General features: G+C 52.9%; 1 protein-coding gene across 3 annotated transcripts in view; it reads right to left on the bottom strand.

Moving 5' to 3' along the window:
* The window catches only part of CCDC91 (coiled-coil domain containing 91), a 207,321-nt gene that overhangs the window by 166,684 nt on the left and 23,137 nt on the right, over window positions 1-17,500 (bottom strand). For 2 of the 3 annotated variants that reach the window (XM_055118519.1, XM_055118520.1), the window contains exons 1-2: window positions 12,463-12,507; window positions 10,370-10,448 (exon numbers count right to left, since the gene is read on the bottom strand). The exons of the other annotated variant lie outside the window; for it this stretch is intronic. In XM_055118519.1, the coding sequence (XP_054974494.1) occupies window positions 10,370-10,448; window positions 12,463-12,492 (109 nt within the window). In that variant the 5' untranslated portion in view covers window positions 12,493-12,507. Of the gene's footprint in view, window positions 1-10,369; window positions 10,449-12,462; window positions 12,508-17,500 lie in introns of those variants that run through there. 3 annotated transcript variants of the gene reach the window in all.

Genomic DNA, 17,500 nt, shown 5'->3' with positions numbered 1-17,500 from the left:
CAGAGCCAGGAGTAACCCCTATGCATCGCCAGGTGTGACCCAAAAAGCAAAAAAAAAAAATAAAACCAAAGGCACTCCCGCCGCCACGCAAGGGAAGAGCCAGGGTCTCGCCCGTGCAGCACCAAGAGGCCCCACACGCCTCCGGACACGCTGCGAGGAGACACGTTTGTTCTCAGGAAGATTCATGTCTGAGCTGAGGGGGAAGCTCAGTGGCAGAGCACTCGCCTTGCACGTATGAGGCCCTGAGCCAATTCCTACTACCACACACAAACACACACACATGCACAAACACACACATAAACACACACACACTCGCGCACACACACGCACACACACAAACACACATGCACAAATACACAGGCACAAACACACGCACACAAACACACATGCACAAACACACATAAACACAAACACACATGCACACACACAAACACACACACATGCACATACACACACATAAACAAACATACACACACACAAACACACATGCACAAATACACAGGCACAAACACACACACACATGCACACATGCACAAACACACACACATAAACACACATGCACACACACAAACACACATGCACAAATACACAGGCACAAACACACACACACAAACACACATGCACAAACACACACACATAAACACACATGCACAAACACACATGCAAACACACACACATATACACACACGAATTAAGTGGCGCAAACACCTCCCCCTAAAAAAATACTGAAATAAAATATACCTGAATCAGTTACTTTTGTTCTAAGATATTTAACATCAATGTGTATTTTACATCCCTTCCAGCCAAACCTGTGACTGTCTGACAAGTGCCTTGTGAGATACAGTTTACTTGGCCTTTAAGAAAACTAACACATACCCTGGGAATCTAGTTTCCCATAAGCCTCAGTGGGTAGGTAAGACAGTTACAAAGTTAAAAGTCTGGAAGCAGGAAAGTCTCTAACTCACACACACCGTGTGTCGCTGGCCACAGCGCCCGGAGGCACACACAGCAATCCCGCCAGGAAACGCGGGACTACAGCGCAGAGACTCTGCAGCCTGCAGACACTCGGAATGTTTGCAAACAGCAAAACTACGGAAGAACTCTGGGTGTAGAGACGATCTCTGCTGGGCTGGAGCAGCGGCCCGACGGGGTGGGGGGGGGGGCACCTGCTCGCATGCAGCCCCCAGCCCGGGTTTGATCCCGGCCCCTGAGCCGCGCCAGGGATGACCCACGAGCACTGAAGCGGGAGGAGTAAGTCCTGCTGACTGCTAGCAGCGGCAATAAATAAATACAGAAACAACCCTTCGCTGCACCCTTCCGTCTCCCTCTTTCCTCTCTCGGACTGCATCCGGGTGCGGGCGCCTTCCCGTCAGACACAGTGCGCTCCTGAGCCCCACCTTCCCGTCAGACACAGTGCGCTCCTGAGCCCCACCTTCCCGTCAGACACAGTGTGCTCCTGAACCCCACCTTCCCGTCAGACACGGCACAGTGCGCTCCTGAGGCCCACCTTCCCGTCAGACACAGTGCGCTCCTAAGCCCCACCTTCCCGTCAGACACAGTGCGCTCCTGAGCCCCACCTTCCCGTCAGACACAGTGCGCTCCTAAGCCCCACCTTCCCATCAGACACAGTGCGCTCCTGAGCCCCAACAGACAGGCTTCACGTTTCCTCCGGAGAAGTGTGCAGAGCAGCGTCAGAACACGAGGTCACACGCTCCCTGGGACGGGGCGGCCGAGGGCAGGGTGGAAGCTGGCAGGAGCGCAGCCTGGACAGGGGGAGGGACCCCGCAAAAGGACCCTTACGGCGGGGGGGGGGGGAGTGATTTACTGCCAAACCTTCGTTTTACAGTGATTTGCAACAACACGAGAATTCTTTACCAACTCCACTTCTAAAATGTCTCACTGCAGTCTATTAACTGTCTTCTTTAGCATTTCAGAATTACATGGAACAAAGATCATGTCACTGTTAAAAAAAAAAAAAAAGGATTAAGGGGACATGGAAAGACAGAACAGTGCGTACACCTGTCTTGCATGCCGCTGACCCAGTTCCATCCCAGAGCCCCGCAGGGTCCCCCCTGCTCTGTCAGAGGTGGTTTCTGAGCCCAGGGCTAGACCACGCCCTGTGGATAGCCGGATGTGGCAATTTTTTTATATGTGTATGTGTATAAGCAAAAAAAGAGTTTAAACATCTAGTGATAATAATTAAAACATATAGAAAAGTGTCTCTTAAATATAATAGATGCTCGCTCAGATGTATGTTATTCTATGCTTCTGACTGTGTTTTAGAGAAAATGTGATTTCTCAGCTGCCACCTTTTCCGCTGAGCCCAAACACAGTCAGGCACCAGGCAGCACCGAGGAGAAGCTGCTCATTTAGACACTGAAACTAGAAGTTTTTAAACAAACTAGGAACTCAAAATCTGGAAGAACACCTATCTATCCTCTAATTCAGGGCTACAAACTCAACTGGCCTGCTACCCACTTTTCAGGGGGAAAAAAACGTACTCAGCACCCCACTGGAAATCTTTTTTTTTTTTAACTGAATCACCATGAGGTACAGTCACAAGCTTTCATGTTTGAGTTTCAGTCATGCAATGATCGAACACCCATCCCTCCACCAGTGCACATTCCCCACCACCAATGTCCTCAGTACACCCCCCTTTTCCACCTTTCCCCCTGCCTCCATGGCAGACAATTTCCCCCACACTCTCTCTCTACTTTGGGCATGATGGCTTGCAATATGGATACTGAGAGGCCGTCACGTTTGGTCCTTTATCTACTTTCAGCACTCATCTCCCATCCCGAGCATCCCTCCAACCATGGTTGACTTAGTGACCCCTTCTCCATCCCAGCCGCCTTCTGCCCCAGCTCATGAGGCAGGCTGCCAACTACGGGGTCAGCAGTATTCCTGACCCTTGTCTCTACCGTCCTTGGGTGTCTGTCTCATGTTATGTTATCTTATACCCCACGAATGAGTGCAGTCCTTCTGTGTCTGTCCCCCTCTTTTGGACTCGTTTCCCTCAGAATGACACTCGCCATGACCATCTACTTACAGTGAGAGAGCGAGGCAGGAGTCGGGCATTTGCTGTGCGGCTGACTCTGGCTCAATCCCCCGCACCACATGTGGTCCCAAGGAGCAGGCCCTGAGCAGCATCAGTGAGGCAGAAGAAAGAAGAAGCCTCGCTTCTTCAAGAGGACCAACGGCGGGTCCCCAACAGCCCCTGCAATGGTCCTGTCACTTGTCACTTGCCATCCCCTCACTCATCGATTTGCTCAAGCAGGCGCCAGTAACGTCTCCATTTGTCCCTGTTGAATGCTGGTGTAGCCCAGTGGTATCTGCTGGCTCCAGGAACACGAAGAGCCTCAAACCGTTCATTCAGGGTTTTGACGAAGAAGTCTGACCATCTTGTAGATGGGTGGCCACGCGGTCTTTTGACGTCCCGTGGAATCCAGTCGGTAACAGCTCTAGTCCAGTGGTCATCTCCAAATTGTATTACATGTCCGGCCCATCTGATTTTTGATGTCTTGGCAAACAAGACAGCGTCCCTGATTCCTGATTACAGACGGAGGTCGGAACTCCAGATTCCTTCTCTCACTTGAGTGAAACATGATATTCCAAGCATAGCTCTTTCCATTCCTCTTTGGGACACCCGAATAGTGTTCTCATCCTGTTTGCGTAGGGCCCAGGTCTCTGAGGCGTATGTTAGTGCAGGAAGAACGGTGGAGTCGAAAAGATGTGCCAAGAGGGGTTGAAGCGATAACACAGCAGGTAGAGCGTTTGCCTTGCATGCGGCCAAACCAGGTTCAATTCCCAGCATCCCATATTGTCCCCCGAGCACTGCCAGGAGTAATTCCTGAGTGCAGAGCCAGGAGTAACCCCTATGTATCGCCAGATGTGATGCAAAAAAAAAAAAAATGTGCCCAGGGCCAGAGTTTCTTCGTCCTCTTAACAACTACTTCGATGCTCTTGAAGGCGTCCCACACTGCTCTCTTCCTCCTACGCAGTTCACGTGCCAGGTCGTTCCTCATGTTGAGTTCTCGACCCAGGTACACAGAGCTGCTGCATTCAGAGATGTTCATTCAGTTGAGAGTAAATGGAACGTCAGGAACTAGTGCATTTCTCAGGAACATTGTCTTCGTCAGAGTCAGCTGCAGTTCGACCTTTCCACACTCTCGGTCAAAGTCGGCCAGCATTCATGCTGCTTGGCTAATGTTTGGTGTTATTAGAACGATGTCATCAGCGAAGCGGAGGTGGTGTAGTTGCCAATCATCTATCTTCACTCTCATTCTTTCTCATTCCAGTTGTCGCATGACGTTCTCAAGGGCGGCACTGAAGAGTTTCAGTGAAATGGTATCACCCTGCTGCAGCCCTCTCTTTACATCAATGATCACTTCCTTGTAGAATGGTGAGATCCTGGTGGTGAATCTGTAATACAGCTTGCGGAGGATCTTGATGTACTGAGTTTGAACGTCCTGTTTGGCCAGGGCTTCAATGACCGCCTCAGTCTCAACAGAATCGAAGGCCTTCTTTAAGTCAATGAACGTTAGACAGAGCGGCATCTTGAACTCTCGCGAAACTTCAATGTGTTTGGTCACTGTGTGGATGTGGTTGATCGTGCTGAATCCCCTTCGGAACCCGGCTTGCTCACATGGTTGTCCTTCGTCTAGTGTTCTGCCTATTCTATTCAGGATGACTTGAGTGAACAACTTGTAGACAACAGATAACAGGCAGATGGGGCGATAGTTGCTGATGTCGTGGATGCCTCCCTTCTTTTTAACAGAATAGTCCTGCTGGTTTTCCATTGGGACAGAACCTTGCATTCAGACAGGTAGCATGTGAAGAGCCAAGCCAGTGTATTGAGGAGCACTGGCAGATTCTTCAGGTGTTCGGGTCTGACCTTGTCTGGACTGGGTGCTGTATGGGTCTTTACTGATGAAATGGCTTGTTGGATTTTGGAAGGGAGGACATTGGGAAACGACATATCCATCCTGAAGTATTTGGTATGTGGGCAGGTGGATGTGGCTATCGAAGAGATCTGAGTAGAAGTCATGGATAACCTTCTCCATTGCCCTACTGGAAGATGTGATAGATCCATCAGGAAGTTGGAGGGCAGTCGTCTTGGTCTTATAGTTGGCGAAGGACAGGTGGGAGTTGCAAATACTTTTCCTGGCTTCTGCCGCATCGGCCAACACTGCTGCTCTTCTCTCTTTGAGGCCTTCCTTTATCGCTTCTCTGCACAGCTTTTAGAGCTCGAACGTTAGCTTGTGATTGCCTGAGGCTGGCACCAAACCACGTTAGCGAATGAGCTTGAGAGTATCTGAAGAAGGCGTTTTTGTTTTGTTTTGTTTTGTTTTGTGGCTTTCTCTCGGCATTCTTTGCACAATCATGGAGGTGCTGAACCAGTCGATCGTATTCCTCATTGAAGTTGTCAAGGACGGCATCTTTCCATATTGCTGCAATAGTGCCAAAGAGCTCCCAGTTGGTGGTCGTTCTAGAAGTTCTCTTCTTAAACTTCGCAGCCCTTTCTTCCTGCTCTGTGAAGTAGAATTTTGCACGAAGGAGATGGTGGTCTGATCCCGTTTGGAATTTTGGGACAACAGCGACATTGGTCAGGCAAAACCATCGATTGAATATGATGTGGTCAATTTCACTGTGGAACTGTCCACCGGGAGACTCCCATGTCCAGCGTTTAGATTCGTCCTTCTGGAACTGTGTGTCACCATGGATGGTGTTGGTCGACATGATGAACTCAGTCTCTCACCCTATCCGTTCCATTCTAGGCCGTGGGTCCCGATGTGGGGTTCTTCGGGTGACCTTCTCGGTCCTATCTTGGGGTTAAAATCACCGACAATGGCCTTGTAGAAGGTGTGGTCTTCTTTATAGAACTTCTCCAGCTCCATGTAGAACTTTTCGATTTCTTGAAAAGTCAACAGCTAAGCAGTCACCAACTACTTCTTCACTGTAGTTGGATGCTGGTGCATAAACGCCAAAGTCAGAAACCGCCGGCAATGAGCCACATCTATTCCAACGCAGGCGCCCACTCGGGTTGTCAGGCATTTGAAGGAATGTTAGGCTTTGGCCCTGGGTCCCGGAGAAGGCCCAGCGGACCTCACAGCCCTGTACCTCGGGCTCCCCGCAGGGAAACTGCTCTGAGCCTCCAACGCACAGGTTAAATAACTCAACCTGACAGGAGGCAACGTCAGAGCTCCCGGGCGCTCTGGGCGCCACACGCCTGGAAGCCGAACTCTCGCGTCCTCACACCTAAGGGACTCGATTCCCAGAGTCACATCGCAGGCTGGCTGGCCATCAGGGACGGGACCAACAGACGCCCCCTAGAGGGCGGGACAGCACCTGACAGTCACAGTTCCCTGGGCGCGCCCTTCCACAGAGCAGAGCGTGAGACAGTCTTTCCCTCCCCCAGGGAGAGAAGAAAGCAGACCCGGGGTCCACAGATCACATCTAAAGGATTCACTGCCGGGCACGGGGCATCTCGGTCGACTCCGAGTCTCGGCTACTGTCCTGAGCGCTGCAATGAGGAATGTGCGCACAGGCCCTGGGGGTGAGTGTTTTTCTGTCTTTGGAATGAATGTTTCTTGGTAGGTGCCCCATGGTGGAATCACTGGGGCATGTGGCAGCTCAGTTTTAAGTTTACTGAGAACCCTCCACACTGTGCTCCACAGGGGCCAGACAGCACTCCCCCCGCAGTGGGGGGGGGGTTTCCTCTCCCACCACACCCACACCCACACCCACCATTTCCTTTATGTTTGATATGTGCCCATCTCAAGTGGAATACTACGCAGCTATAAGAAAGGATGGAATCGTGCAATTTGCCACAAGAGGGATGGAACTGAGATATCATGTTAAGTTAAATAAGCCAGAAGAAGGGCAAACACAGGATGACATCACTGACATGTGGTATTTAGAGTAACTTGATGAGGAAATGAAATGGTTTGGAGGGGGGGAGCCTAGATCACTCTTGGCCGCAGAGCAGAGGGAAGAGAAGGAGTGGAGGCAAAGGGGGAGGAGATAGATCAGAAGCATCGGGGCAGGGGTCAAGGGGATTCAGGCACAGGGGTGGTGTTAAGGGATGTCAGAGCTGGGGGAAGGAGGGGTTGGAGGGCAGGAGGGGGACCCTGGGAGCACTGTGGAGAGAGTCTGACACTGGTGGCAGGACCAGTGAGGAAAGACTGTGAGTCAAGAACCCAACTCTGAGTAACTCTGTAGCTCACAGCGCTTTAACAAAATAGAATTCAGAGAAAATGAGAAACAGACAAAGGAGCAACCGGCCGTCCCCACAACCGCGCTCTCCTCGGCCGTCTGTCTGAGGGGCAGGAACTCAGTGCACCGCAACGGAAGTTCAGGGTCCAGCCGCCCTGCGCGTGCACACGGCCAGACGGGAGAGAGTTTCCCAGCACTGCAGGTGTGAGGACGGGGAGCCGGTCAGCTTCGGGTCTCGCCCCAAAGGGAGCTGGGAAAGAGGACTTGGCTCACCTTTATGATCCGTGGGAGCAAAGCATCACTGTCACTGTCGTCCCGCTGCTCATCGATGTGCTCGAGTGGGCACCAGTAATGTCTCCATCGTGAGGCTTGTTGTTACTGTTTTTGGCATTTTGAATATGCCATGGGGAGCTTGCCAGGCTCTGGCGTGCGGGCGGGATACTCTCGGTAGCTTGCCGGGCTCTCCGAGAGGGGTGGAGGAATCGAACCCGGGTCGGTCACGTGCAAGGCAAACGCCCTCCCCGCTGTGCTATCACGAAGCATCATCTTTGTTAAATTATCACATATATTTTTTTCCTCCAACAAAAATCTGTGGACTCGGGTTCTGAACTCGTGTAACACAGATTCTACTGGAAAAACAGGGTTAGCAGGAGAGTAATGGGATATTAATAAAGTGACCGACTTGTTGTCCTAGGCTTTCCTGGCCAGGGGGAGGGAGAATGGAAAAACTGAACCATGAAATCAAAAAGGCATCTGTCTTCCAGGTTTCTCTCTGCCAATGTCTTGAGAAAAATGTTTGAACTTTCCTGTTGGCTTTGTATGCAAATAGCTCCAGATGCAACGTGAACCACATCTAAGTGCCTGGCTCCACCAGCTGCGGGTCCGATTCCCATTATCCCTTCTGAAGGGTCGGCTGTGACAGGCAGTCGAGTCTGCTCTCCATAGAAGCTGTTTTGAAGGAGCTAATTTGGATTAAAGTATCTCTCTGGACCACTTGTTTTCCCCTTTGATGGCCAGTGCATTCTCATGTGGTCTGTGCCGCGCTACAAAGGGTCCCAGACGTATATTGGGGAGGACGGGGCCCAAGGCTCTGCCCCCCACCGCGCTCCTCCGCAAGTTATATTTATACAACGTGAGCAGCGCTGTGCTGGGGCGGCGCCACCCACACTGTGCGCAGTGGCAGCAGGACAAGGCTAGGACACGGCCTCGGCCAGGGCCTGGCCAAGGCAGGGGAGGTGCCCGTGCGCGGTGCTGGCCGGCGGCGGGGGGGCCCACTGCAGAGGGCACTCAGACCCCACCCGCTCTGAGTACAGTCGGAGGGAGAAGGACGATGGACTCAGGGGTCCACTTGGACACCGGCACAGATGCCCAGCCAGGAGACAGCGCCAGGCACACTGACCCCACCCGAGCCCCTGCCCAGGGCCGCCGGCGAGGGGGACGGCAAGGGGCGAGCCCCGCCTGGCCCCACCCAAGGGTCAGGAGACACTGAGTTTGAGTAGTTTTACTTAAAAAAAACAAATAGAGCACAACAGCTGTACAGACTTCCGTGCAAGCTAGCAGGTAAGGGTTTTGTTTTTTTAAAGCAAGAAATTGGCCCCCCACCCAAATCTTTGAAAATAAGCCAGCAAAGACTGTACAATGAGCACTGCTAAGGAAGCCCTGGTACTGCCCGCTGTGGAAAGCACCGAAACGTCGAGAACAAGGGTGGAACAGTGTCATCTGCTGCTAAAGGCCCCGACACCTGGACGCGAACTGTCCCCCTCTCCCCGGGGCCAGCTGCCGCGGGGGTCCCAGGGGCCCCTCTCGGCCCGAGGCCCGTCGTGGGGCTGGCCCGGCGTGAGCGGCCGTCCGGGGGTGCCCAGAGGAACAAACAGCTTCTGAACAATCTTGAAGGAATTATCTGAGATTTCCCACATTTTTCTGCCTTTACGGGGAGCTTAGGTTGGCTTTCCTGCAACTGGTTATAATCCCTAAACACTTTTTAATGGCCCCTCTAAAACGTTTTAAAAAGAATCCAAAAATTACTTGCAAGTAAATCTGGTCTGCCAATCGTCAAGGAATAATCCATGAACGCTCTTCCTTTTTTGTTTTTTGTTTTGGGTTTTTTGTTAGTTGGGTGGTTGGGTTGGGGCCGTACCTGACAAGGCTTGGATTTGCTCATGGCTCTGTGCTCAGAAATTACTCTTGGTGGTGCTCAGGGCTCATTCCTGGTGGTGCTCACGGGACTACCTGGGATGCCGGGCATTGAACCCGGGTCAGCTGCGTGCAAGGAAAGAGCCCTCGCTGACGACTGCATCTCTCCGGACCAAGAACACTGGTTCTTTTTTTAATATTATTTTTTTTATTTTATTGAATCACCATGAGACAGAGCATTACAAAGCTGCTCATGATGGGGTCTCAGTCACACAGTGTCCAACACCCAGCCCTCCACCAGTGGGATTGCCCAGGGCCCGTGTCCCCAGTCTCTCTCCCACCCACCCCCACCCCCAAATGACCCCCACCCCCACCCGCCTCGATGGGAAACACCCCTCCCTTCCTCTCTCCCTCCCTCCCTCCCTCTGTCTTTCTGTCTCTCTCTGTCTCTCTCTGTCTCTCTCTGTCTCTATCTCTCTCTGTCTCTGTCTGTCTGTCTGTCTGTCTCTCTCTCTCTCTCTCTCTCATTTTAGGCAGCAGCTGAAAGGTTGTCATGTATATCCCTTTACCTACTTTCAACACTCAGTTCCCACCCAAAGTGATCACTTCCCTATGATCATGACGGACCCACCTCTATCTGAACCACCCTCCACCCCCAACACCCTTGGTGGTAATTTCAGCCGGTCCTCCAGGCCCATTTTCCCTGGCCTTGGATGTCACTTTTATACTATTTTTTTTTTATACCCCACAAACAAATGCAGTCATTCTGTGTCTGCCCTCTCCTTCTGCCCATCTTACTGAGCACTGGAGCAAGAGCACTGTTTCCTAACAAGCCACAGTGCTCTTCCACGTACTGAGAGTCTAGCGCCTTCACACACAGTCTGTGCCCCAAGGTCTGGAGTAGGAAGATGAGAGTCCGTCCACACACACACACACACACACACACACACACACACACACACACACACACACACACACACACACACACACACACCATGGGCGCCCCAGCCGCAGCTCCTACCTGCAGGAAACGCGGCCCACGGGATGGCCGGGGACGTCGTCGGGGTCTCTCCGCTGGCGCCGTCGAAGCTCTCTGCGGCCTGCGGGACCAAGGGCGGGTGTGTCAGGTGCAGGCAAGACCCCAGGGGCCTCGGGTCGCTACCCCCTGCCAGCCACGCGCGGCTCCCTGGGTCTCACCCTGAGCCATCGGGCCGCGCTCCGGCCCGACCCCCGGGGCTGTGCCAAGCCTGGACTCTGCGCTCACCTCCCTCCCCTCGGACACGCCACTTCCCGCCGGCACCGGGGGGCCAGGCCCTACCACCGAGGGAGGAGACAGAAGCGGGACCCGGCTCTCCCCAGCAGCCGGACGGGCCGCACCCAGCGGCAGGCAACCTTCAGACCCATGCCCTGGGCAGGGCAGCGCAGAACCCCGCGAGCACGCTCGGTGGCAGGGCCCACGGACGGACACGCACTGACGCTTGCGAGCGCTCCTGCTGCAGACACGCTCTGGGGGGCCACAGACTCGCTCTAAGGGGGGGGGGGGGCTGGTCTCTGCAGTGTCCAGTGTCCAGGACACAAACCTGCCCCTGAGACCGAGCGTCAGAATCTCAGCCTGGCGCAGCCTGTGGCGACTGCTCCCAGCGCGGCCCGAGGGGGAGGCGGGCTGGGCTGCCCCTCGGGACGGGCACGACAGGGGGGCAGGGCTGGTCAGCACCGCCCACAGGAACGGGGGACGTTCCCCGACCTCTGCCCAGGCCCCTCCACTGACGCCCGGCACAGGAGCCAAGCATGGTCCGACCGTCCATGGTGGTGGTGCCCCCTGCAGGGCCCAGGGACCGCAGGTGCAGGGGGTGGGGGGACACAGCAGAGGCCAGAGGCTGGCGGGGCGGGGCCACCGTCTGTTTGAAGGAGGCGGGTCCCCGGGGCCCGCGGGGGTGTTTCTTCTGAAAAGGCCAGGCAGGCTGAGGACATCTGCTCTGGACAGCGACTGGACAAACTCCCGGCCTTGAGTGACCAACCCCCTGAGCAATAAACTACGATGAAAGCTACAACTTCTCTTACAGCCCCTCGCAGCTCTTTCCGATTTCTCCTCAAAAGAGAAATAATTTTAACAAAATTTTAAGCTAGACTTCACCATACGCTGCATGAGATAAAATGCAAACGTGTTCAGGGGAAGGCAGGAAACATACAAAGGTGCTCGACGGAGATCAGTTTTAGATAAAATACAACAACAGGAGGTTCAAACCTGTTAACACCCCTACACCGATGTGCAGTGACAACCAGCAGAAGAAAACAATCTGCACGTTATTTTCTGATAATCAATAGTCAATAACTGATTGACAATCAATCATCTGAGCCAGTGGGCCAGGGTATTGACAATACAGAACATACACTCAGGACCTCCCACACTCCCTGCTTCTAACCCCTCCTCTTACCAACCACAGTTCCAAACTCTAGGTAAAAGTCTTAATCTACACACACACACACACACACACACACACACACAACACCCGGCCTTCACCTGATGGTCACCCAGGGCCTGTGTTCGGGCACCCCGGCCCCCACTCCAGAGCTCTGCCTGCAAGACTCTACTGGTCCCTTAGAAACAACTGGCTGGTAAAGGGTTTCAGAGAAGCGAACACACGCTGAAGAGGACTAAGGGGAAGACGGTGCTTCCTCGGCTGACAACCCCACGAAGAACGAGCCCCACTCGAACCCGAGGAACAGACCCACCGACACAAACACCCCCGTCGGCCTGGCAGCCGGGCACAGGCTGGGCGTGAGAGTGCGCCGCCCTCGCTGCGGGTGTGAGCAGGCGGACCCGTGCAGGCCGGGCACCTGCCGGGCCTCAGTCTCCCCAGGCACCGCCCAGCCCAGCACCCTGGGAGTCGGGCGCCCACCAAAGTGCCAGGGCGCAGCCAGAATCAATGCAGTTCCAGCTTCCCAGGCCAGAGATTCCAACTTCCCCTGATCCCCCTTTTTCCAACTCCAGAGTTAGGTTCAAAATGATCGTGAAAGAAGAGAATCACAAATGCCAGCGACAAAATCACACCGTGTCAAGACAGCACTCCGGGTTAATCCCACGGCAGGCGAGAGCGGGTGAGCAGCACTTACCTCAAACCCGCCAAAGTCATCATCGTCCATTCTTCAATGGGCACCTGAAAAAATATCAAAAGACTTTGATGAAAAGCCCCCCACGGCCACCTGTGGGAACACGCTTCTCTCGCTGCAAGGCACGTACGTTCTCACTCTCCGAGTAAAGCGGCTTCGTTTGTGTCAAGGAAGACAAACTATGCACATGCATTTTCCAGGCAAAAGAGACTGGCGGAATTAGCCATTCTGGCAAAGTTTGCCATTTCTGTGAGTTTTTTCAGCAACCATGTATTTTGCCATCTTATGTCGAGACGCCAGGAATGGAAAAATATTCTTTTACATTTTAATTTGCTTTCCCCAAATTGGCGCTGGGGCTCGATTCAGTGATGCTTCCTGCTCTCTGCATCTGCCCCGGGATGTCTGGCACCATTAGCACGGGCCCGGCGAGGGCCGGGGCTGCGGTGAATTCCTGGGAATCCGTCCTGCACCGCAGCGGCTCTTCCCTCGGTTTCATGGCCGAGGTTGATTTAGATTTTCAAAATTGATCAGCATTTTTGACTTGTGGCCACAACTTCTGGAGCATTTTGATATGTGTATTTTTAGCTGAAACTGCTTTGCACTTTTGGAAAAATGTGGAGCAAGTTACTAGGCTGATCAAGATAAATCAAGTCATGTATTCTTGGGGGGGGGGTGGGGGGGAGAAAACACAAGCGAATAACCGGCACTGCCCCCTTTTCCCGCCTGGGAGAGACCAGAGACCAGCAAAAGAATAACACATGCTCCACTCCGCACTGGACTCGGATCGTAACAACGGAAGGGAAAAGCACCAGGTCCCGGGTCTTTAAAAAAGAAAACAAAAAAAATTTCGAGCCAAGAAAAAAGAGAGAAGCTTTTACTGACCAAACCAAAAATATGGAAAAACTGAAAAACGAGTATATCAGGATGGGATACATTAAAATTAAATCTAAACTCCCAATGAACAGCGAGTCGGTGGATACAAATAAAACTCAAGTCAACAGAAACTTATCTTTTATAAGTGAATAAAACCCAATACTAATTGTAGTTCCCCTTCACCCAGTAGTGCAAGAAGGACTGGAAAACAGGAAAGCAAGCTTCTAACTTCGAAAGGAAAAACAAAATGAGCCAAACAAATGAAGCCATACAATATGCAATAATTTTAAAGGCACTTCGAGTCATGAACTTCTCACCGAAATTAACACTGACATCTTCAAAAATCAAACTTGTCAAAGGGAAAAATAAACAGTGGAAACAATCCCAAGAATTGTTTTGTTTTGTTACAAGTCAAGATCATTTCTTTTTACAGAAACTCAGTAGGTAACGGCATAAAAGGAATATACGTAGGTAGAAATACAGTTAAAGAGGGACGCGGAGTTAACCAAAACACGATACTGGCATTGTCATGGTGACCCACAATTTTACAATCTGATGAAAAAAATCTTAAAGACATATTTCTCCAAAAATCAAATCTAAGCGAGTCATCCACATACAGCACTTAAAAAATATAAACCAGACTTTCAGAAACTCTTGATGGTGGTTAGTTTGAAATGGAATTCACATTAATTTTATGTTGCAAGCGAATAGAAATCTGTATGTGATTACTTTTTTTTTTATAAAAAATAAATGTTGAAAGATGAGTGATATGGATACTGAGAATTAACTGACTCAAACTATAAACACCACGTTCGTCTCTTCCACATGGATCCCATGAATCTCAGGAGACAATTAAAAATATTTTTAGCATCTACAAACACTGTACCCAAAAACACGGATGGAATGGAATTTTTAGAGTAACGCTTCTGTGTGCATTTGTAAGTCCCATCCCAATAAATTATTTGTAAGGTGCCAGAAAGTTTCAAAACATAAATACCCAGGCTGAACAATCCCTTCAGCCTGCTTGCTGTGGTCACGAACCAAATACTACCAGTTTCCCGAGAAACGATTCAGTGCTACAAAAGGCTTTCCCAGTCACCACGGACGTTTTCTATACCCCAGCAACTCCCATGCACATGAAATGCACGTGACAGTGTATTTTATTTTCAGAGAAATACTAGTATCTCTAAAAAAAAAAAAAAAAAAAACCCAAAAAAGTGTCCTGAGTGTTTTAAGAAACAGGGCTGTAGAAACAGCATTTTGAGAGCGATCATCTTCCTCTGAATAATCCAACCTCAACCCCTGCAGTAATTTGGTTCCTTCTGGGCCGGGGAGGAGCAGCTGAAGGAGCCAGAGAAGGAGCGACCCGCAGCACTGCTGTGCAGAATTAAGGAAGGAAGGAAGGAAGGAAGGAAGGAAGGAAGGAAGGAAGGAAGGAAGGAAGGAAGGAAGGAAGGAAGGAAGGAAGGAAGGAAGGAAGGAAGGAAGGAAGGAAGGAAGGAAGGAAGGAAGGAAGGAAGGAAGGAAGGAAGGAAGGAAGGAAGGAAGGAAGCAAATCCCCAAACCAGCGTCCTGCGGGGCTCAGGGCAAGTGGGGCTTTTTGGCGAATTCAGCCACTTGGGTACATTCAGAGCAGTTTGTCTCCAGTGCATTTAGGAGCGTTTTTTACTATCCTGCGTGCGCCGTGAGCTAACAACTCATTCAATAGCGAACAGACCTGCCATCCGTGAACCAGGTGGGTGGTGTGAATCTGCACGCGTACCAGGAGGGGAGCGGGCTCTGCTCCCGTCCCCAGGGTGCTCTGCATCGGAACCGACAATGCCTAGCGTCCCCTGTGTCTGAACCGAAGGGTTTTTATAACACAACTGAATTAATTCCCCGCACTGTGCTCGGCACTTGATAGGGTGATGATAGTTTGAAAGAAACACGTGAATCCGACACAATGGATTTAGGGAGTTCATAAATACATTTCTGAACCCCTACAGAAGCCATCGCTTAAGCAGGTGGCGCTGGCCCTCAAGGGAGCAGGGGTGAGGCAAGGGGAGGGTGGATCAGAAGGGCCTGCACACGTCAGCAGGAGACAGTCAAGAGCCTCACGAAAGAAGAAAAACTTTCCAAGGTGGCACGAAAGACGGCGCGAGCTGGCGGCCGGCACCCGCTTCAGGTAGGGAACGTCTGGCATGATTTCGACAGACTTAGCCCGAAGCTTAGACGCACGCATGGAGAAGCCGCCTTCCGTGCAGTTCTCTCCCCAAAAGCCTCTTCCCCAAACACAGTGCCAGATTAGTTCTGTGTGCTCCCTCACAGACAGTCAAAAGGAATGTGAAGCACAGAGACTGCAGGGCACGCGGGCGCCAGCTAAGAAAGACACGGCCTCGCCCCCGGGGTGGGGCCCAGAACCCCGGGGGGCTCCCGAGCGGGCAGCAGCTCCCAGAGCACGGCAGGAGCGCCCCACGGCCCCTCAAATCTGCACCAGCGGGAACAGCCGGGCCGCCGGGAGCGTGGCATTCGTCAAGGACACCTGGCCAGGGGAGCGGGGGCGGCAGGTCACGGCCAGCGTCCGGGACGGGCGGGGGCGGGGCACGCACCTGCAGCCACGAGGCTCTCGGCTCGACCCCCGCCACCCAGAAGCTAAATCTGGGCAAAAAGGAAGCAGAACGGTGGGTGACACTGAGGCACGCCGCCGTCTGCCGCCTCGGCCCTCAGAGCATCCTGGGGCCTTGCGGGGGCCCAGCCCCGCCAGCGGCCACCCCGGGGCTCCCGCCCGCCCATCCCGTCCAGACGGTGCTGGCGGTGCTGAGACGCTGACGACTCGGTCCCCTCAGTGGCCTCCGTCCCCGCGTCCCGGCATCACGCCGCCGTGAGCATCGAGCCTGGCCCCATGCACCATCGGAGACACAGGAAAGGATCCCGCACTTTTGTTTTTCAGAAAAGAGGCCGAACAGAAAGAGAAGCAAAAGATGGAAGAAAGATCCCTTGGGGGGGAAACGAACTTTCTTCTTTAAAATAGCAGCAAAAGTTCATACAGCCCAGCTCCCTGCTCTGAGGTGTGTAGACCCCAAACACAGACACACTAATGGGAATGCGCCCCCCAACAACAGGCAGAGCCAGGGGCAGCCCCAAAGCACCACCGGCGAGGACTGAGGAAGGACGTGGGCAGCGGCCAGGAGATTCCGCCCCGCACCAACACGCACGGAACCTCGGGCTGTAGGCTCGGTGAGACAAGTCACACAAGCAAGGGGCGACTCACGCCTATGAGGAACACGAGAAATGACAGGAAGGAAGGGAGGGATGGAGGGAGGGAGGGAGGGAGGGAGGGAGGGAGGGAGGGAGGGAGGAAGGAAGGAAGGAAGGAAGGAAGGAAGGAAGGAAGGAAGGAAGGAAGGAAGGAAGGAAGGAAGGAAGGGAGGGAGGGAGGGAGGAAGGGAAGGAAGGGAGGGAGGGAGGAAGGGAAGGAAGGGAGGGAGGGAGGAAGGGAGGAAGGGAGGAAGGGAAGGAAGGGAGGGAGGGAGGAAGGGAGGAAGGAAGGAAGGAAGGAAGGAAGGAAGGAAGGAAGGAAGGAAGGAAGGAAGGCAGGCGTGTAGCCAAGGAGGAAGCCAACGCCAGACGGTGTTTCTCAGCTCCAGACTCCAGAAAGCAAAGGCCCAGACAACCCCCCACGGGCACAGCCGAGCTCGAGAGAAGTGCAGGGGTCCCGGGGTACAGGCTGGGGCGTGGGGGGGAGGGGGACACTGCGAGTATAAAGCAGCAGCAAAGGCCCCGCGCCGGCGGCAGGGGCGGGGAGGGCAGTGGGCAGGGCGGGGGGCGGCACTCTCACAAGGGCTCTCGGCAGTGCCTGTAACCCCGAGACCCTCCCCTGGTCACGCTCTCTCGGACGACGTGAAAGACTTGAAAGTCAGCAAAGACGATCAAGTCCAAATTCCCACGTCCATGTGGAGGAAGCAGGACAGCGAGTCTATCGTTCCAAGAAGCAACTTCTAAAACTGCGTTATTGTGAGAAAGGGAACATTCGTGTCATATGTAATTTCTACTAAATATCTAAATCTAATTTAAAAAAATTTTTTACTACTAAAAAATAAGCAGACATTTCCCCCTGAGCTGGATTCTCACAGCAGCCTGTCGGCCGCCACTCCCAAACAAACCTCTCCCCTCGCGCTCACACGCCCTC

This window comes from Sorex araneus, chromosome 10 (assembly GCF_027595985.1).
Source record: "Sorex araneus isolate mSorAra2 chromosome 10, mSorAra2.pri, whole genome shotgun sequence".
Classification (NCBI taxonomy): Eukaryota; Metazoa; Chordata; class Mammalia; order Eulipotyphla; family Soricidae; genus Sorex; species Sorex araneus.
The sequence above is the reverse complement of the archived record's forward strand: the minus strand, read 5'-3'. Positions and strand labels throughout refer to the sequence as shown.